Source organism: Ostrinia nubilalis, chromosome 2, assembly GCF_963855985.1.
Source record: "Ostrinia nubilalis chromosome 2, ilOstNubi1.1, whole genome shotgun sequence".
NCBI lineage: Eukaryota > Metazoa > Arthropoda > Insecta > Lepidoptera > Crambidae > Ostrinia > Ostrinia nubilalis.
Window position 1 is genome coordinate 15,817,546 of NC_087089.1, and position 22,131 is coordinate 15,839,676.

At 36.9% G+C, this 22,131-nt stretch overlaps 1 protein-coding gene across 1 annotated transcript in view; it reads right to left on the reverse strand.

The window, feature by feature from the left end:
- Window positions 1-22,131, reverse strand: part of LOC135079036 (diacylglycerol kinase delta) — a 192,763-nt gene that overhangs the window by 67,994 nt on the left and 102,638 nt on the right. Inside the window, exon 3 of the mRNA XM_063973669.1 lies at window positions 7,358-7,438. Coding sequence (XP_063829739.1) covers window positions 7,358-7,438 — 81 coding nt within the window. The remainder of the gene's footprint in view (window positions 1-7,357; window positions 7,439-22,131) is intronic.

Genomic DNA, 22,131 nt, shown 5'->3' on the forward strand with positions numbered 1-22,131 from the left:
ACTTAAGCGGTTTAGATTTTTCATACAAAAGGATTTTCCCGCTAATTCCTGTTCCCGTGGGAATTCATAAGTATACTATAACCTGCCCAGGAGTATGAAGAATAATTGTACCAAGTTTCGTTAAAATCCGTCGACTACTTTTTGTTTCTATAAGGAACATACAGACAGACAGACAAAAATTTTACTGATTGCATTTTTGGCATCAGTATCGATCACTAATTACCCCCTGATAGTTATTTTGAAAATATATTTCATGTACAGAATTGACCTTTCTACAGATTTATTATATTTATGTATAGATTTGTATTGCACTTGTGTTACGAGTGGGCTCACCACAAGAGTCGAGTGACGCGGTGGGATTGGAACCCGCGTTTCTCGGATCTCGAGTCGGCCAGTCCGACCCCTTCACCGTTCTGCTATCGCGGCTTCTTTAATTAATGAAAAATACTCTTTATAATGTAAGTAAGGTACGAATAAAATTTAAGCTCTAGGTAGTCAAAGAATACAGATGTTGTTATGTTACTATGGTTTGGTGTTATTTTTCACAGAATTTTTGGTTTTTAATTAACAACAATATTGGTGGATCAGGACCATGGAAAAAAAAACTTAGCCCTTTATACGGTAGCACATTTTAAACTATAGGTAATACCTTATACCTTACGCTATGCACGTAACGAGGTAACAAGCAAAGTTCTTCGCTGTGTAGTCTATAGTAAACTCATGAGCAATAGAGACTTCAATAAACTTTTCCATTTCTGGCTTACAATACAAAAGATTCAATCGAGTGCTTTCCAATGCAGGCACTGAGTGCTCCATTAAGGCATTATTTGCATGTAATGCGATGAAAGAATGAATGAAAACAGGTTTCCATTTGACCTGCTTTATATTATTCATTCCCCGCGTTTTACCGCCGCTCTAGCACCTGAATTCCATTTAGAAAGGTAACTAGGGCTACATTATAATACGCTTAGCGAATTGGGATGGTTATACATATACTATTTTGCGATTACAGTTGGTTTATTGAATACGGAAATCTAAAAGGAAGGTAGATAAGTCATGTGTTCGCGATAGAATATATTTAAATAACGAATGCTCGCCATTCCCAAAATATTGTTTAAAAAAAAAAGATTTTAAACAAAATATTCTTAATAAACTTGCCAATAGTCGAATGGTTCAAATCTAAAGATGGCTAATATTCTTCTTATCTCTCGTATATTACCTTAAAACAAAACATAGTTGGACAGTTCTAGTTTTTCGTGTGGACAGTAAGAATCTAGACGTTAAATCAAACTAACGGCTCTAGTAAATACAATATATCGTAACATTCATTTTGTAATATTAGACCCTATATTTATCTTAATTTAAAGACCTAATAGCAACTTTTACTCTATTATTATCACAGTATATCATAATGTAGACCCTAAAGGGCAACGGTACTTTAGAACACACATAGACACAGTTTTCACATTAGTGCTGCTGACAGAAAAAAAAATGTTTTGAGGTAGGTACCTAATAGTATGCTCAATTACTATTTTAAACTCTGCTATATTTTATTATTAAACTTTTTTGTAATTTTTTTACAGAAATGTCTCTCTCGTTAAAATTACTTATGCCATTTGGTATTGCTTACTTTGAATTATTTACACGAAAAATAAAACAATTCAAATAACTAGCTAAAAAGACGCACACACAGTTTTTATGGCTACATTTTCAGCGGTAATTAGATCAAATGCCCTTAAAACATAATTTAAAAGCTCTATATTGTTTACCATGAACATACACTCAGCGGCACGGAATTTGGCCCAAGCCTAAACACCCAGATATGAGGCCAAATAGGTGTTGTATACCTAAGTTTCGTGTGACATGTTAACAGAACATTTGTATTTGTTAATTTAAGAGGCTAGATTTATAAAAAAATGCGTCTGTTTAACTCTTTTGACTCTAGAAACGCATTTCGTTGTTGGAGCGTAAAGAGTTCGGGTAAGTTTAAATCCCATCAAAAACAATACTTGTCAAAAAAACCAAGTCTCGCAACTCAGTTGTTCTACGGTAAAACGTTGTGAGATCCATGTAATACCAAGTCCAGGCCAGGAAATCTTTAACGTTTTACATAAATTTATTGACTTGGCCATCGCACTAAATAATTTAATTTACACGTGTTTTCATGCGATGGCCAAGTCAATATATTTATGTAAAACGTTAAAGATTTCCTGGCCTGGACTTGGTATTACATGGATCTCACAACTTTTTACCGTAGAACAACTGAGTTGCGAGACTTGGTTTTTTTGACAAGTATTGTTTTTGATGGGATCTCATTTCTTTTTGTATTTTGTAGACAGCAGTTATGTATCTAGAAAACTGGACCGAAATTGAAAAATTTTATTCGACTTGGCGGTTGCACTACCGTGCCCCCAAATCTCATTTCTTTTTGTATTTTGTAGACAGCAGTTATGTATCTAGAAAACTGGACCGAAATTGAAAAATTTTACTCGACTTGGCGGTTGCACTACCGTGCCCCCAAATATTTTAGTTTTTCCTTGATTCATACACCAAACACTACTTATATTCCAAATTTGAAGCTTCTAGGTCTGCTAGAAGTGCCTTAGAATTTTGATGATCGGTGAGTCAGTCAGTGAGTCAGTGAGTCAGTGAGTGACAAAATTAAGTAACTTTGACCCGTTATAATTCTTAAACTACTGGTTCAAATTGAATGAAATTTTAAATATACCGTGTCTTTACAATGCCTGCATAGCTAATGAAAATTCAGCCTTCTAGTTTTATCCACAACGAAGTTACAGGCGGTCGAAAATGGCCTGAATTGCTTCGAGAAAAGGATGGTACGGCCGTGCCGCTTTTTTGCTCGACTTGGTGGGGGCACTGCCGTGCCCCCAGATTCGATATTAAATATTGTAAGGGTTTGGCGTTTTGTTTTTTGGTTTTAAATGAATCTTAGGGTTATTCTCGTTTCCATAATTTGAGAATATGCCCTTTACTCCAGCTCAAGTTGCTCAAATAGTGTTGCTTAGAAATCAAAGGCGTATGCAGCGGGAGATGGCTGAAACTTTCAATTTATGGCTTACAAACTTAAGATACACGTTAAAAAGGCATGACCAGACCGCCTTTTACACAAGAAGACCAAGAAGTGGGGAATCAAGGTGTATGTCAGCGCGCGATGACCCGATTATCGTGCTTGCAATATGAAGAAATCGGGTTCTCACTGCGTTTGAGATACGCCAGCGTTTACAAACAGCAAGCTCAGTGAATGTCAGTGAGCACACAATAAGAGAAAGATGGAGGATCATAACCTGCATACTCGTAGACCAGCTCGAGGACTAGAACTTCTCCGATACCTTCGCGAAGTGCGACTTACGTTTTCTAGAGAACATGCAAATTGGACGCAAGGCTAATGGAGTAAACTCTTTATGAAAACTGTCTGTTTGCGTAGAAACTCTTCTCCGCACCTTTTAGGGTTAACAGACACTGGACGCTAGCTCGTTTATCTCGGTCCATTTAACTAGTTAATGTAACAAAGCCTTGATTAAATGATAGTCGCTGTAATATAACAAGTAAGGAACGAGTAACTCGTACTTCTCTTCTTCATCGCTACACTCTTGGCAGAGTGGTCGTGGTCGTCACACACCTGGTTTGGTGGCAAGCTTCACAATGGCGACCATTCCTCCCGCATTGCAGTCTTTCTTGTACACTCGTGGAGTGGACCATTAAGTGCGGCGGTAACTCGTACAGTTATGCTGGGTGGCACCATCTTACTTTAACTTTGACAAACGTCAAAAATCTGTCAAACTCCATACAAAAAGCACCGGTTATCGTCATAGTTATGGTCAAAGTTAGCTGGTGCAACTCAGCCTATGTGTGTTTGTGACACCCAAAGTGGCCAAAAAGTTGACTACACAACCTTCTTCCAATGGTAGAAAATACGTGTTGCGAAGTTTTCGGTTACTTTAGGAGTCACGAACTATTTGACGCTGAATGTACGAGATTTACTTAGTGTGGAATTCTGGGATTAGATGGCGCGTTGTAAATTATTTTCAACAAACTTTGCACCATCTAGCTTTGACCGACCGTGACTATAACGATAACCGGTGTATTTTGTATGGAGTTTGACAGATTTTTGACGTTTGTCAAAGTTAAAGTAAGAGGGTGCAACCCAGATTGGGATGCCTTTGGAAATTATGAATATTTGTTAAGTCTTGGCGTATTTTTTTTTGCGGAGTAGAGAAAATTAAGCTTGAAAAAGAAATCCCATCAAAAACAATACTTGTAAAAAAAACCAAGTCTCGCAACTCAGTTGTTCTACGGTAAAAAGTTGTGAGATCCATGTAATACCAAGTCCAGGCCAGGAAATCTTTAACGTTTTTCATAAATTATTGACTTGGCCATCGCACTAAATAATTTAATTTACACGTGTTTTCATGCGATGGCCAAGTCAATATATTTATGTAAAACGTTAAAGATTTCCTGGCCTGGACTTGGTATTACATGGATCTCACAACTTTTTACCGTAGAACAACTGAGTTGCGAGACTTGGTTTTTTTTACAAGTATTGTTTTTGATGGGATCTCATTTCTTTTTGTATTTTGTAGACAGCAGTTATGTATCTAGAAAACTGGACCGAAATTGAAAAATTTTACTCGACTTGGCGGTTGCACTACCGTGCCCCCAAATATCATTTCTTTTTGTATTTTGTAGACAGCAGTTATGTATCTAGAAAACTGGACCGAAATTGAAAAATTTTACTCGACTTGGCGGTTGCACTACCGTGCCCCCAAATATTTTAGTTTTTCCTTGATTCATACACCAAACACTACTTATATTCCAAATTTGAAGCTTCTAGGTCTGCTAGAAGTGCCTTAGAATTTTGATGATCGGTGAGTCAGTCAGTGAGTCAGTGAGTCAGTGAGTGACAAAATTAAGTAACTTTGACCCGTTATAATTCTTAAACTACTGGTTCAAATTGAATGAAATTTTAAATATACCGTGTCTTTACAATGCCTGCATAGCTAATGAAAATTCAGCCTTCTAGTTTTATCCACAACGAAGTTACAGGCGGTCGAAAATGGCCTGAATTGCTTCGAGAAAAGGATGGTACGGCCGTGCCGCTTTTTTGCTCGACTTGGTGGGGGCACTGCCGTGCCCCCAGATGCTAGTAAAATCAAATATGATGATAAGACTATGATGAAAATGAGATTTTCTACTCTGTTATTAGTCCGTGAATACAGCTTAAAACCTTTGAGTAATGATTATTGAGTGGATAATTTATTTTGTAAATTAGCTTTAATCTTAAGCCTGTCTTATCCATAGATACTCATCAGTGGAAACGGTTTATGTAATTCTGTATGAGCTCCACTAAATTATGTATTATGCTTATACATACATATAGACCAGGTAGAAACACAAAATAAATGGGCAATAAATTAAAATTAAATAATACTTTAATATATGTATATGTATATGTATATGTCACCGTAAAATTGTGAATTCCGCCAGATTATAATCTGACGTAGTTAAATTACAATCTAACCTAACCTAACCCACTGTTAGTTTACAATCTAACGCGTTATATTATAAACTGACAGAGTTCACAATTTCACGTTGACATATACAAGCCTAGGCGCAGACAACTAACTTTTAGTCTGGCGATAGTTGGACCCGATTCTAATTTGTATGAAGAATTGGCCGATCCAATGTGCGCACTTTCATACAACTCCATACTAATTAACAGCCCGACTCGACTATAGACCCACTAAAAGGCGGTTGTCTAGGCCCAGGCTAACTGAAATATTAATAGTAGCGCTCTACATGCTTCCTAAACTTTTACGTCACACGCTACTTTTGTTCCAGCTGTAAAAACAGTTGCACCTACCAAAAACAAGTCAAATGAACACATTCCACCGTGAATTTTGTCGCGTCCATTTCCATGTTTCAAGCTTCCTTTGTTTCGCGAATTTGTGTAGACAACGTCACAAAGCGTCACGTGGAATGCAACAAAAGCATGTGTAATAGAATACATTGCGCGTTGGCATTCGTCAGTCCGCACCTTTGACCCGGATCAAAGAGATTCTGACACCAAAAACTGGACAATCCTCACCTCTTTTCTACTGCATTTTCGTAAAACTACCAGTATAATAAATTGGTCTAATGAGGGCTATCGTTTTTATACTTAACAGTTGGCACCCCTGGCGATTGACAGGACCTTACTCTATAGTGGCGCCATCTTGATGAGTGCAAATACGATAGTCCTCCTACCACTTTCGCGCTCACCAGTTGGTGCCACTGTCTTCGCTACTAGCAAGTGACAGGACCTTACTCTACAGTGGCGCTAACTGGTGAGCGCTAAAACGATAGCCCTCATTAGGCTGTGTTTAAAAAAAATCGTTTCTCGAAACCAAAACGAAAAGAATCTGAAGAAAATATACTGGTTTTAGGGAAATTACCCCACCTAGGCACCTTTTTCAAAGAAATACGCACTCATTTTGTGCCATACCTACTGAACTAAATTCCAAAACAAAGCATTAATAGATATTCGCATTTGTTATTATTCATAGCGCTACTAATTTAACAGCAAACTAAAACCTAGAATTAACCCGGTCGATTCTTGGAACGTTTACAATGAAATAACTTTCTGTCGGGTAAGCAAGGGTATTCATTCATGTTTCACTTCTGATTACAACGCTGCTTAGAAAAGAGGGTATTTAATTTTAGAAGTTTTACTATATACATTTTCATTTTTTCATTGACAAATGTAATACTAACGTAATAGTCTACGTATGTACAAGTAGGTAAATACGTAACACTTTCATGGTTTTCCTTTTTTATGCGTTTTTTCTATTTCGGACTGCTGTTAAGGGCGGTAGTTTGATCTCCTGTTGTAGTGTTCAGACCGTTTTAGCAAAATCATCTCTAGGTACTAACACCCGTATTCATAAACATAACTATGAGAACTCACAGTGCGCGTGGACATACAGGGTTCCCAAACCTATTCATAGACAATACTTGAGTGGCGGAGTGACGCTGTGCGTTCGACTTCGCATAGTGTTGGTGCTACACTTTAGCAAGCATCGTTTGCAAATACGGGTGTTAAACTTGTCAGTTTTTGAATATCTATACTAATATTTTAAAGCTGAAAAGTTTATTTGTTTGTTTACTTGAACGCGCTAATCTCAGGAACTACCGGTCCGATTTGAAAAATTCTTTCAGTGTTAGATAGCCCATTTATCGAGGAAGGCTATAGGCTATATGTATACTATCACGCTACGAGTAATAGGTGCAGAGCAAAAATGATTTTCAGGCGTACGAAGTCGCGGGCACTGCTAGTCTATTATACGAGTCATGAACTTACTTGGAAGCTGTTGTTGGCGTTATTGATGCTGCACTCGGCGAAGGTGGCGTCCTCTAGCTCAAACTCGTCCCACAGTTGACTCTGAAACAATCGGAATATTGCACATTAGGATAATACACAATTTTGATAATTTGGTTTTGGTTGGGTTTGTTCGAGGGCAAGCTGTAGATCCTGGCCATAAAGGAGTTGCAGTGTTGGGAAAGAGAGGCAGGATTAGTCCCGTATAATCTTGATAGTTTTTAAAAAATCCAAGATTGTCGTTAGATAAACTGATAATTTGATGGGGAATCAAATCGTTGAAGAAGATATACACCCTGACTAGGAAAGAAGGAAAAAATTAGGGGTGACACTTATAATATAAATTCTTCCCGAATGTGCGCGAGCGTCTACCTAAGTAAGCGGTGCAGCAGTTGAAAACTGCCTGAACATCATATACAATAGTTTTAGTTACAATAGGTTTTTACCAGAAACAACATATTTTACAGATAAAAATTAAAATTCTCAGAGCCAGGCGAATCATTAAGGCTTGGTATTTCTGCTAAAGTAGGTATTTCGCGCTGTCAAAATCTGCGCGCGCAATACTTCGGCGAAGACAGCGCGCCAAAGAGCTCTCGCGGCTACACAGTATAGAAATACGCAGTTTAGAAATACGCAGTTGGTTAGGTTAGGTTGACTTCCTTCCGTTCAAGCGTCACACTCACAGCACTTTCTAATACAAATCGTATCCAAGTGATACAAATTAAAACAACTTTCAAAATTTTTGGGAATATATTTTAGAATCGAATAAATATAGAATATAACTGCCAAAGTAAACACGGTTCAAAGAGGCGTGGCGTCACCCGACCTTCGGCTAAAAGAATTTCAAGATTACGTCACCCGACCTATCGGTAGATCCTCGGGAGCTTGAGCGATTGGAAAAACATTTTATGATCAGTTACTCGTAGTAGCGATTATTTAGAGCTTGGATAATAAATTATAGTTGTTGCAATTCACAAAGCTTTGCTTGTGGTTAATTACATTAATCAGTACACGCATCAATTTTGTTGTCTTTTTGTTTATTAATAAATAAAAATATCATACTAAAATTGCATACATATTTGTTTGTATTGGTCTGGGTGTTTTCTTTCCATAATTTATGTATAACGTATGTACGGGGCTCTGTATCGAAAATCACTATGAGCAATAAGCATCACACACGGTTACCTGGAGTGCATTACCGCAGCAAAAAACTTGCCATCTTAAATGAACGGTATAATATCGAGGTTTCGTCAGTACAGTTGCGAACAAAGGTGTTTGTGTAGTGTAGTTGAGTTGAGAGGTCAGATTATTGAAATAATAAAACGAACATTTTATTTTTTAATACATTTTAAAATAATTTACATTACAGATAACAATGAGAGGATGACATTGCAAGGTGGTGCCAGTCCAGTCTTAAATCCGTTGATATATATGCTGCATCTGCCATGTTTTTGGCTAAAAGATTCTTCTATCTTGCAGTTTAGACTTTTATTACAGACCTTAGACAGTATTTTTGAAACATTCTTGCGCATGGTGGAGGAAGGGACGCTACAGACCTTAGACAGTATTTTTGTGAAAATTCTTACGCATGGTGGAGGAAGGGACGCTCTAGACACTCAAGTCTACAAGGAGTCACATGAACTCCAGTTTTAAATCCGTTGACATCTGCTGCATCTGCCATCTTTTTGGCTAGAAGATTCTTCTATTTTGCAGCTTAGACCTTTAGCTACAGACCTTAGACAGTATTTTTGTGAAAATTCTTACGCATGGTGGAGGAAGGGACGCTCTAGAGACTCAAGTCTACAAGGAGTCATATGAACTCCAGTTTTTAATCCGTTGACATCTGCTGCATCTGCCATCTTTTTGGCTAGAAGATTCTTCTATCTTACAGCTTAGACCTTTAGCTACAGACCTTAGACAGTATTTTTTATTATTTATTTGTGTCAGTGTGCTCTTCTAAAGAGTGTAAGACGATTGTATGTAGGTACTATTAAAATGTAATTTTAACTCATTGGTTTTGTCTCATATTTGAGGAATGTACTATGTATCATGAGTAGAGTCTTCGTTTAAAAGGATGCGAACGATTTAAATTTCAATAGACAAAATTGATAATTTTTAATTATCAAAAATTTAAGCTTTCTCCAGTAACACTGATATTATTATACTGTGACTCATCAAAGTCATCATTGTCAAAAATATTGACAAATCACGAACTGTCACGGCCAAAAAACTGACACGCGTCCGTTCTCCGTAAGCGCCACCGCGCGACTGATTGAGATTGTCCAAGCCGTCATGGACGATTTTTTCCACATTTTTTAACATAGTAACTAAATAAGACGCAATATAAAAATTTCATCCGTTAAAAGCCCTCAAGTTATTTCTGAACTTTAGTTTAGTAAAAGATTTAGAATCTCAAATCGCTTATTTTAAAAATAAAACCATAAATAGAAAACGAATAGAGGTAACTTTGGGAATTTATTCTATCGAGTCAACTTCATCAAATCGTGTTTCCATCCGTTAATAGCCCTAGAAAATATCCTCAACTATGCCCAAAAAAAATCTTAGCCTTTAATTTTACTGTTTAGTACCTCAAAAATGAATAATGAAAACCTCATTTTCGCCATTTTCTCTGCTACCCGGCCTTAATATGTCCTGTAGATAGATTATAGCAGTAACTTATTGAATCGAAAGGTTTATCCGAACACGAAGCAGTTTTATTTTAAAGCGAAAAATATGTAAACGCTTCGAAATTATAAATCTTTAAATTCACTCATAATAATTGAGAAAATTCACGTTACATAAGTTTCTGTATTATGAAATTACATACTCTTGGTACGCTGCGAGCTCGTATATTAAGTTTTCAAAGAGAATGAAGGTTCTCAAAGTCATCTATTTTTAAAAAGTTTATTTTCATATTTTCTAAAGGTAAACACATCTCATGTTATTCAAGCGTATCAAATTAGTCCCATTTAAAGGTTCTATATTCAAAACATCACGTCATTCTCGTATTTAATTATTCGTTGTACACCGTTTTAACGACCTGGCGCAGTTGGCATTCCCAGAGCACCTTATAATGGCGTGACATTTCGGATTAGTGATGTAGCTTGCTTGATAGGTCACTCTGGATAAAACATCGATACCTTCTCAGAGACAAATACCTTTTCGAAGATTCCAAAGCACAAAGGCTAGAAAGAGACAGAGCTCACTTTATTCCACACCGCACAAGACAATAAAAAAATACACAAAAAAGTGACGACACTATTAGATTATTCGTATTGTTCCATTAGATAAAGGCAGATAGTAGAGAAATCTTCTTTTCTTCGTAGTCATATGATTTATCCCTATCCCTAGCGAAACACCATCTAGAAATCTAGAATTTAAATACTATACGAGCTGTCAAAACACAACGCCCTCACTTGTTTATAAACACCTGTGACGCACGTAACTTATTTGCAAATTACAGACTATTGACTAGTTTCAGCAATGAAAATTTATAGTTAACTGAAAATTAATCAGATTTTCAGTGTTATAATGAAATGCCTATTTATAGAACTCGTGTCTTGGAATTATTTGACATTGATTCTCACTACCCTTATGTAAGAGTCCCCGCAGAATATTTACAAGCCGATAGTTTGGTCAGTTTCTAATTTGTATGAGGAATTAGCATTAACAGCCCGACCAAAGTACAGGTCAACAAGTCTAAGAGTTTGGAGTTTGTGGTCTTCCCTCCCCCTAAAGAGACGTAGAATTAATTCAAACTTAATTATCGATAACGGCATCAATGAAGGACTTTGAATCACTATTCACATAATGTCAACAGCCGTTATGAGCATAGACCGTGTCACACTCGCGAGTAAATCGTTAAAATTCTTTTTGCTGCAAAAAGAAGAAAATAAGGAAAACTATTCGGTGATAAGGGTTTTGATTTGATTGATAGTTTTGAGGTTCGTTGTGTAATACCCTCAGATATTCTCTCCTTAGATTATAATAAAACTTTACCAACGATTAATTGTAAATAAAAAGCATTTAAATCCACGAGATGTTAAGGTGTTAACAAACTTTCGTTAAGAAATAACATAATAATATTACTCAAATTGAGCGCGAATTTTCTTAAAAGGAAAAAACCGGGGCATTATGAATAAAAACCTCTTACTTAAGATTTTATAAAACTGATTAACGTCGAGGTAACAAAAACATATCAATTAAGAAAACAGCAAGCGATTAGTGTTGCTAATGGAGTTCGTGAAACGATAAAAATATCGATATTTGCGTTATTATTTCCAGGTCATCGATAAGAATAAGAATAAGAAATTTATTCATAATGTTCATTACATGTCAAATTTTCAATATAATATATAATTAATAATATATAATTTAAATCGAAGTGCTATGAAATAACACATTAAATGCACATTCATCTCATACGTCCCACCCATCTTAATCATTTGGTTTGTTTGGTACTAGAAAGCTATTAACTGTGATCACCCTTGTTTTACTTATAAACAGGCTACATTATATTTTAGAAGATACCTTATTTAAAATAATATAAGAGTAACAATGCTTGTTAAAAGCTCTTGGTGAAGCGTTGATTTACTGATTTTCCAGCAATTAACTTTTTCAGTAAACCAGGTAAGTACGTCTATTAAATATTTTTGTACAAAAATTCATGCGATTTTTTTAAATATCAGAAGCTGTTGATGTTGTCTACGTCAATAAGTATGATAGTAATAAAGAATGAAGCTGAATTGTATAACCCTAACATAAAGGTAGCAGGAAAGCGCTGGACGCAGGCCGCTACAAACCGGGTAACATGGAAAGCATTGGTGGAGGCCTATGTTCAGCAGTGGACGTCCTATAGCTGAGATGATGATGATGATAATGATGATGAAAAAGCCAGAGTGAAGTGAGTCCAACATTGCCTTGGGGATCCTTTGCTTTAGTAAATAGGCACTATCATTTAGGTACCTACATGTAACCTTGTGTAACATTAATAAAAAAAAACAATCCATGCCAGAAAGATATGCAAAAAATGTTTCACAATTCCAGTGCATTTCCTACATTCCCGTTTTCTTTCTTCAACGATTGTCTGCTTCAAATAACAGCATACTTGTCCCAAAGGCCTGCACGATTGCGATATTCGCTTTTCAATTTTAAGCCTTTTTGCATGAGCAACAAAACTTTTTTCGGTTGAATGCATTCACCTTTATTCGAGCACACAGCAACGGAATGCTTTGAATTTTCAATTGTTCCGGAACCGTCGAGGAAACGAATATTAAATCTTGGTTGCTAGGTACTGGTTGGTTTCTATCGATAAAAATTCGTGGTAATTGACATAACTTGTCCTAAAATAGAGAAACACGGGACTCGACGCGACATTTTTTTACATGAGTTACATTATGTCGGCTTGACGTTTCGGCTGCTATGCTGCAGCCGTACTCACAAGCTGACTGGCGAATTGCCGCGTCGTCGAAAGTTTAAAATCTTATAACCTATTACCTTCGTCACCGTGGGCCACGGCATATGCTGAGTGGGGTCCCATTGCAGTGGTTATTCGTGAATGGGTGGCATTGCTCAGTTTACTCTTGTTTTTATTTTTTCTTCCTTTATTATGTGCCACTGTCATGTCTATGTAATTGCCTGTATCTGTGTGATGTCTATTGTAATAAAATGTATCTTTCTTTCCTTCTATTAGCGACTTTTCTGTGAATTTGTGTATTTTTTCAGTTGTTTTAAAAAGTAACCAAAAACGAATTATCACGCAATATAAGTAAAATGACTCTAATTATGACTACTTAGTATAAAAGTGGTTGTTTTATTACCATCCAACGTCCAAACCAGTTAATGTTACGCAACCAAGAACGGCTTCGTAAATAGGTCAGTTTCTCCATTTGCACCATTTCAGTTTGGATTGCCGTGCTAGGGCGACGAGTGGCAACCTCGAGGCGTATTTCACTTTAATTATTCACAACACTCCGACCGTAATGCAAGGAGGTACAGAAGGGCTTATTTTATAAACTTTTTTCCAAGAAGCTTTTTATTCGGCCTTTATCAAGATGTATTGATAGAAAGGTAAAATTCAAAGGTCCATTGTCCGTGTATTTTCTACTGCTGTATCTGTCTCTATCGTTTACTCTAGCATTTCATTTAACTGCGTTGGATGTTTGACTGAAATGTCATTCAGGAGTAAAAGGCTGTAGATTAAAGTATCAAATTAAAATTCTTTGCTAGTATGTAAATCCTTTTTCGAAGCATATCAAGTTTTCTTAACCATAGTTTTGGGAGAAAAATTTACTTAATACCATTGCGAACGTCAGCAGTCGATCGAAAAACTTTTTATATTGTCTAATGGCAATCAAACCTTTATAATATTAGTTTTATTTGTGCCAGTGACGAGTTTGACTTAGAGGGCCTTCTGCCTTTGCTTCTTCCTATTATGCTGGCAAACAGCTTAAGATTTCTGCGTACATTATCTTAGTACGGGACCACGAAGTGATTTGCAAGCCGCGACTGAAATGTTATCAAATCAGAACCGCAGTTGGGAACGGATTCATTAGATTCAAACTGCTTTCCCGTCTGACGTAGAGACGTACAAGGATATTATGTATTGTTGAATAATCATTATGGACGGAATTGCTACTATGTACCTTAATTTCGATAATATTATTCTATTAGTGACAATGAAAGTATATTTTTTTTAGTGGCAACCAAACCTCTCTGGGAGGTTTATTTCTGCCAATGTCGAGTGAAAAATAATTGTATCAATAGAACTTGGGTGTTTCAGTTCTATTGATTTTTCATGGATTCCGTGGAGTTAAGTAAGCAGGTTTCGAGACGCCACCGGGTCCAAAGCGGGTTGTTCATACGACAACCCACTCGACACTCGATGCGCGCTCAAATTCGAATGTTTTTTATAATTTATCACTTCACTGCACTTTAGAACACAAAATAACACCATACCACTAAAGTCCATTAAATAATAAATTGAAACCATTAAAAAAGATCGACCATGCTTCCCGTTCAACTACCCTCCACGGAATCCAATGAAAGTATAAAACAAGAAATGTATTGTTGACAAAATGTAAAATTTTCCATGAGTATTTGTTTTTTTCAACCAAGAGATTCAAAACCACTGCTAGACAAAGGCTTTCCAACTGATGATTTACACAATGACTGGTTCTGCGCTGCTCGCATCCAGGTGGTTCACGCGACCTTAACCAGATCGTCGGTCAGATGTTTGTATTAGAAATTAATTTCTTTTCTCATGTTAGCTATATGTAAAAACAATCTTTTGGTAAAAATAATAGTGGTTATAATCGGAAAACATGCCTGCATTTAGGACTTTATTTGAGAGATCATAATTCGTAGGCAAAGTCGCTGACAGACGCTAGTATGCCATAATCACAGTCAATGCATCTGACACAGTGGTTAGATGCGCAGCCACCGACGGGAATAGCATTATGATCCGGTGGTGCGTGAAGGACTTATGGTCAGAATAAATAGAACAGTCAGCCCACTTTAACTTAAGTCTTTTTTATGTTAAAGTGGTTAATTTACTCTACCGAAGATTCTTAATTGAGACAAAAGCATCTAAAGAACTAGTGAGATACACTAAAGTTTTGTCTTCGATAAAGGAATCAAAGATAACGGAAATTAACAACCTTTCAGGCCTAATGGCCGAAAACATCGTATTTTTCTTGTCTCTAAAAACTTAGGTCTATAGGGGTAGCGCTTAACCAGAGTAAATACAAATGAGTAGGTCATCTTCATAGAATCGCCCGAGCGCGGTTTGGTTTAAAATTGTTAATTCGGGGCAATTCACCGCTAATCCACGCAAAATTTTGTTAGTGTGTGCGTGCGCGCCGCATACGTATTGGCGCGCGCTCACATACAAACCGCGCTCGGTGCGTTTCTATGAAGATGACCTACTCATTTGTATTTACTCTGGCTTAACTGAGTCGGTGCCTGAGGTATGGGGGCGGCACGGTAGGGTGTTTTTTTTTACGTTAAATGTCAGCGAGACTTCAGATTTGTATCTCTGTCACGTTATAATATGTTAAAATAACCCCTCACGTGCCGTTTCCATATCTTAGGCATTGTCTCAGTTAAGCGCTAGATCTACGGGACTATTCCCACCTCTCGTTCCCACCACTGCAACTCCTGTGTAGCTAGGATCTACAGCTTGACCGCCACAAAAATCCAACCAATGAAGGTCAAGTTTGTCCCGGGGGAAAGTTAAACTGTCATTGGACCCGCAACGAAATTAATCAGAAGAACATAGGAGGAGTTCGAAATTAAGGTTCGACTTCCCTCCATTGCAAAGCGGATGACAGGTGACAAACAAAGGTTTAAAACCTTTAAGAAAAGATTATGCACCACGGACAATAAATTAAATTAAGGGGGCCTATCTTATGAGCAATTAGCAACTAAACAAAAGCGCTAGATCTATAATATACTCCTCATTTTATTGCATCCATTCATCATCATCATCATCATCTCAGCCATAGGACGTCCACTGCTGAACATAGGCCTCCCCCAATGCTTTCCATGTTGCCCGGTTGGTAGCGGCCTGCGTCCAGCGCCTTCCTGCTACCTTTATGATGTCATCCGTCCACCTTGTGGGTCCATTATGTACTTAAAATTAGAACATTATGGGCCCTGTTGGGCACGGCAATTAGGAAATTATTCTTATTTCAACTTTAAAAAAGTATGATCAAGTAAAAACTGTAACATGTTGAAACCTGAAACCACTCCAACAACAAGTTTGAACGTCTTTAAAATTACAAGTGCGATTTGACTTTAGTTTAACTGGCTGTTCCCTTCATACTGTGACTAATAAATACATCACAATGTGCTCTCAAAGCTAGGAGTACGGCTCAAAAGATTAGCCGGCATGTGTTGTGTAATTAAGCCCTTGCTTTGTAACGTAGCTAATAAAGTAACTGATACGTAATGAAGTAATGTGACTGCGAAACGTGCTCTTTACAAAGCACAGTGATAAAACTTGGCTAGAAATACCCAAAAATACAAACAAAGTTCATATTACAGAAGAAAGCTCAAAACACTGCTCAATCTCAGATTAAAGGTTTGATTTGATTTACTTTTGAGCATTGTTTTGTACAAGTGAAAGTCATAAAACAAAGATTTTAAAAATCTTCTCTCTATTAAACTCTGCTAATGAATTTTCAATATTAATTAAATTTTAACCAACTATAAAATGGTGCGAAGTGCTTTTAGCTCTACCTTTATTATTAACCACATTTGGAGTGGAGCTTTAATAATACGAAACAGAAATAATAAAAAAACATTTCAAAACATGGAAAGGTATATTTCGCTTCAGTATTTTCGTTCTGTGTGTTTTTAAGCTCTTGGGAATATGCAGTACAAACCTTCACGTACCACGAATATAAGAACAATAATATTGTATTCATAAACGTAGCGGATTTTCAAGAACCTACACGAAGAATTTACTGCATATTTTGTTTGAGCCGATGTCACTATCCCTTAAATGAATTATCTTTATCAAAAAATCAAATCAAAAATGTTCTGACATACCTAGTAAGTAAAAGTATACCTGTATTAGGTAGTCACCGCCCATTCAGACAATGCTGGTTTAGGGTGTTACTTTATAACCACTCATATTACTATTTAACTGGCTCAAGAATCCCCGACGACCACAAGGTTTTTAAACATATAAAGAAGTGCGCACACTGCTACACCGATTTAGTATCGGCCGATTCCTCATACTTAGAAGCCAATCAAACTATCGTCCGATAAAGATACTGTAGTCTGCAGAGACTCTAATGTTTATTGCAAACATTCTGAAATTATAGACAAGTAGGTAAAGAGAAGGAGTGCGTAGTTAATGCAGTGAACTGAAGCAGGTATGTAGGACTGTTTAATTTACAAAAAGAGCAATAGCATGATGATGTTGATCGTACCTATATTTCAAGCAGCTATCTTATTCATACTGTGCATTATTCAGGCAATTTTTGCTTCCAAATTCAGTACGTGGAAAAACTGACGCCTTATATTTTGTCTGTCCAATCGCATGAGCTCATACATAAACAAGATGGGTCGCCCATCCATCTCGTGAAATGGCATATTTCTCACGGCCCTAATCTGTAGTCAAAGCCTTACTTTGCAAAACAATCCTGAAATGATCGGCTCTATTTATCTTTCTCGCTCAATCTTGACCCCTGCCGTAAGTTAGAGAAAGATACAAAGCATAACATCGTCATAGAGCGGCCTCCTTGTTTGTGGTTGTCACGTCCTACCTAATCTTGATACGAATCAGGAAAATGAAATTACCGGCTTGTTGTTCTGTTACGATTAAATAAAAGAACCGGGCAAGTGCGAGTAGGGATTCCGAGGATTCCGTACAAACTTGTAAATAATTATGTTTGTACTAAAATATTTGTATTGCACACTGTTGTTCACTTACCTAGATTTTTTACAATTTCAAGAGATCACAGACAAGTATTTGATGTTAATTTCAACTTGGTAACTTTACTCGTTCCCAAGAAAAAGGGTATTGACAGATAGATGGACAACAAAATGAATCCTATAATCCTTTTGGAGTATGGAACCCTAAAATTGGAGCAAAGATGATGCACCAACTTTAATAGAATATCTAACCGTACTGACGTCCCGTCCCTACACTCAAGTTCATGCCTTCACTTATAAATGGCAAATTAACATAGCTCCGGCGCTAAGTATGAAACGAGGTAGGTTTATAAATAATTTCCACTTGAGAAGGCACTTTTGAATAAAATATTGGCCCGTGTTAGGGCCGCGTGGGTAGAGCGGTGTGCATAATAATTAACGAATACAGGAGCGCCTGCCATATCTGAGTGTCTTTAGAATTGGCTTTTAGAATAATAAACTTTGGCTGAGTTGCCCCACCTAACTTTGATCGTAACTATAACGATAAGCGATGCTTTTTGTATGGAGTTCGACAGATTTTTGACGTTTGACAATGTTAAAGTAAGATGGTGCAACCCAGCTTTGGAAATACTTCAAATACGCTCCATTTGAGGCCGTTAAGACTATACTAAAAGGAACGATTATGTACGTACTGCTTTAGGTCAAAATGTGGGAAATAATCTGGGAATATCGGTATTTAGTACGAGAAATCCCGTCCTTAGAAATCTAATCAAGTGGAAATAACGAAATGATGCTAAGCTCCATATTCTATGAATGGAGTATCCGAAAGTGATAAATCGTGTTAATAGCACTATTATTATTCACTGAATAATTGTGCCCACTAGGTGGACCGACGATCTGGTGAAGGTCACGGGAAGAAACTGGATGCGGGCAGCGCAGGACCGGTCATTATGGAAATCCTTGGGGGAGGCCTTTGTCCAGCAGTGGAAGTCATTTGGCTGAAACAAACGAACGAGCGAATTGTGACGATATTTCATAACATCAATTTATATAGCAACTAGCGGCCGCCCGCGACTTCGTACGCGTGGATCCTGTTTTACCCCCTTTTCCCGAATTTTCTTTGCTATAAACCTCACGGAGCCCGAGACCTTTCCAACGAATGCAAAACAGTGGAAATCGGTTCGTGCGTTCTGGAGTTATAGCGTCAGGGAGGAAAACCCGACTTATTTTTATATAGTAGATACTAGAATTTGAGAACGTCATTTGTGTGGATGAAGGCGCAGCAGACCGCGGGTAATTTACTGAAAATGGACGATTAAAAATTCAGGACTTATGAACGAGCAAAATAAAAAGGCTTATCCACATGTTTGGCACTTCCGATGTAAACAATATTTCGTCATTTTTCGCTCCAGGCCGAAGGCAAACGAACCGATGGTGATGGATTACTCCCGGAACATCCGACGTGAGTACGCAGAAAAACGTTTTTTGTGGCATATATCGAGTGCTCTACACCGCGCCGGCTTTCAAAATATTTGATTTCAATCACCCAATGGGTTGTTTTAAAAGCTTTTATCTATCTATACTTATAATAAATCTGTAGAGAGGTCAATTCTGTACATGAAATATATTTTCAAAATAACTATCAGGGGGTAATTAGTGATCGATACTGATGCCAAAAATGCAATCAGTAAAATTTTTGTCTGTCTGTCTGTCTGTCTGTCTGTCTGTCTGTCTGTATGTTCCTTATAGAAACAAAAACTACTCGACGGATTTTAACGAAACTTGGCACAATTATTCTTCATACTCCTGGGCAGGTTATAGGATACTTAGGAATTCCCACGGGAACGAGCATTAGCGGGAAAAGCCTTTTGTATGAAAAATCTAAACCGCTTAAGTTAGACGCTTGAAATTTGGCAAGCAGGTACCTTAGTAAACTTAAAGCTTAGTTACAACAGGATATTGCAAAATTCTCACGGGAACGGGAGTTAGCGGGAAAAAACATTTGTATGAAAAAATCTAAACCGCGCAAGTTAGACGCTTAAAATTTGGCATGCAGGTACCTTAGTAAACTTAAAGCTTAGTTACAACAGGATATTGCAAAATTCCCACGGGAACTGGAATTAGCGGGAAATTCCTTTTGTATGACTGACTCACTGACATACCCACGCACAGCCTAAACGGCTAAACGTAGGCACTTGAAATTTATAAGGGACGTAGCTTAGGTACCGTAGAGGTGCACTAAGAAAGGAATTCCCGAAATTCCCACAGGAATAGGAATTACCGGGAAAATCCTTTTGTATGAAAAATCTAAACCGCTTAAGTTAGACGCTTGAAATTTGGCATGCAGGTCCCTTAGTAAACTTAAAGCTTAGTTACAACAGGATATTGCGAAATTCCAACGGGAACGGGAGTTAGCGGGAAAAAACATTTGTATGAAAAAATCTAAACCGCGTAAGATAGATGAAGGGGGTAAAACGGGATCCACGCGTACGAAGTCGCGGGCGGCCGCTAGTAGAGAATAAAGAGGTTGGTTTTAAATATAGGTTAAGAAATAGTGAATTAATTACTCCAATGTTATTACACTGATTACGGGTGGCACTTCAAGCTACTCAATGTGCTATCTTATTTAGTTTTAATAAGAGTTAATATGCAACAAAATTTGATCGAAAATTTCCTTCAGGTGAGATGCAGGCCAAGAGTTCCCCGTTGTGGATAAAAAACATTGTTTGATGCACTGTCGAGACGAATAAATAACTCATTATGTAGGTACTTAAATTGATATATTAAACAGACACATTACATTATCTATGCAATCTCGTAGATAAATAATTTATTTAATACATAATATACTACAGTATTATGAATGTTGTTGATGATGTGATCGAGTTCCCGCACAATTAAACTAATAACGTCGTAGTCTGAGGACACGTCATGAGTATTAATTGGGACCTCCCATGCATGTTCAGAGCGCTAAAACGATAGTGCACTTTGAATTAGCAAACCAAAGTTTAGAATCAATTAACATGCGGCAGCTTGTTTAGTTACGAGTATACGCAGAAAACAATTTGTTTTCGTCTTGTTTGTGCTTACATCTTATATCAATAAACGACTTCAATTTTATGATGTGAATTTTCCGCGATTGTAAAGTTAATTGGATACAATGGAGAGCGACTTAATTAATTCAGAGTACTAAACTGTTTTGGTTGGAAACTAGTGACCACTTATGCTAGGAAAATTTACTTTTATCCTCATTTTATTTATATTTTTTTGTATTATACTTAAAATACTCTTCGCAACCTAATATTTAACTATGAATTAATGGACAATGAATTATTGTCATTATGATCGATAGACGGTAAGTAGCGGAAACAATATGTCGGATTCAGGGACAAATAAATAAGTAAATAAAAGCATTAATCTTTCACAACATTTAGGAAATAAAGTAAGTAATTAATGGTTGGAGTTTTTGACACTAATTGCAGTTTGGTGTTAATTTTTTCCTTGCCTGTCCCTTACAACCTGTGTATTGTAATGAATTTCTTTTTTCTTGCTAAGTCGTTTTTTTGGTTGTAAAAAAGTAAAATACGACTAAATACTTTCACCTTAAAGGTCCATTTGCTTTAATGCATCTATTCCATTTGCTTTAAACTTAAAATCCAGGTAAAAATATAAAAAAAATCAGTAACCGGCATGGAAGTGAGAATATGAAATCAATGCTAGCGATGAAGTTCCTACAGTTAATGTATAACATTTCAGTTGAAAAATAGTACCTATTAAAATGATGCTACAATGTACAGCTTATTGTGCTATTCATTCTTATTTAGAAAAGTAATTTCAAAATAAATCAATTTCTAGCCTCACTGAATAATAATAATACGTATGATTTATTACTTTCGCATGCTCTTTTCATAAAATATGGAGCATATAGCAGCCAATTGGCACTTTCCCCTTCTCACATTTCACAATCAACTTTCATTTTTATGGAAATCTAGGAATAAAGAGCTGTCTTGCCTGAAATTGGAAATCTCGACTGAAATAAATTTATGTAGCTAGCCTGTCACCGCGGCTTTGCTCTCCTAAAGTATGGTTTGTCAAAGAAAGATTAGGAAAACCTTCGCCTAAATTCCGATGGCCTAGAACTTGCCACGGGAAGCCTTTGTTTTGTTTTGCATGCCAAGAACGAAGATTTAAGTAAAATAATTTAAGAAATTTAAGAATCTGCGGAGTTCGGTACAATATGTATGGATAATTGGCCTACAAAATCTTACAAAAACATATTGTAACCTAAATTGATATTGTGCTCTGAACTATCGCTAAATAAATAAACAATGAGCTTAAAATGAATAGCTAAGAACAGCATTTCTTGCCATGAC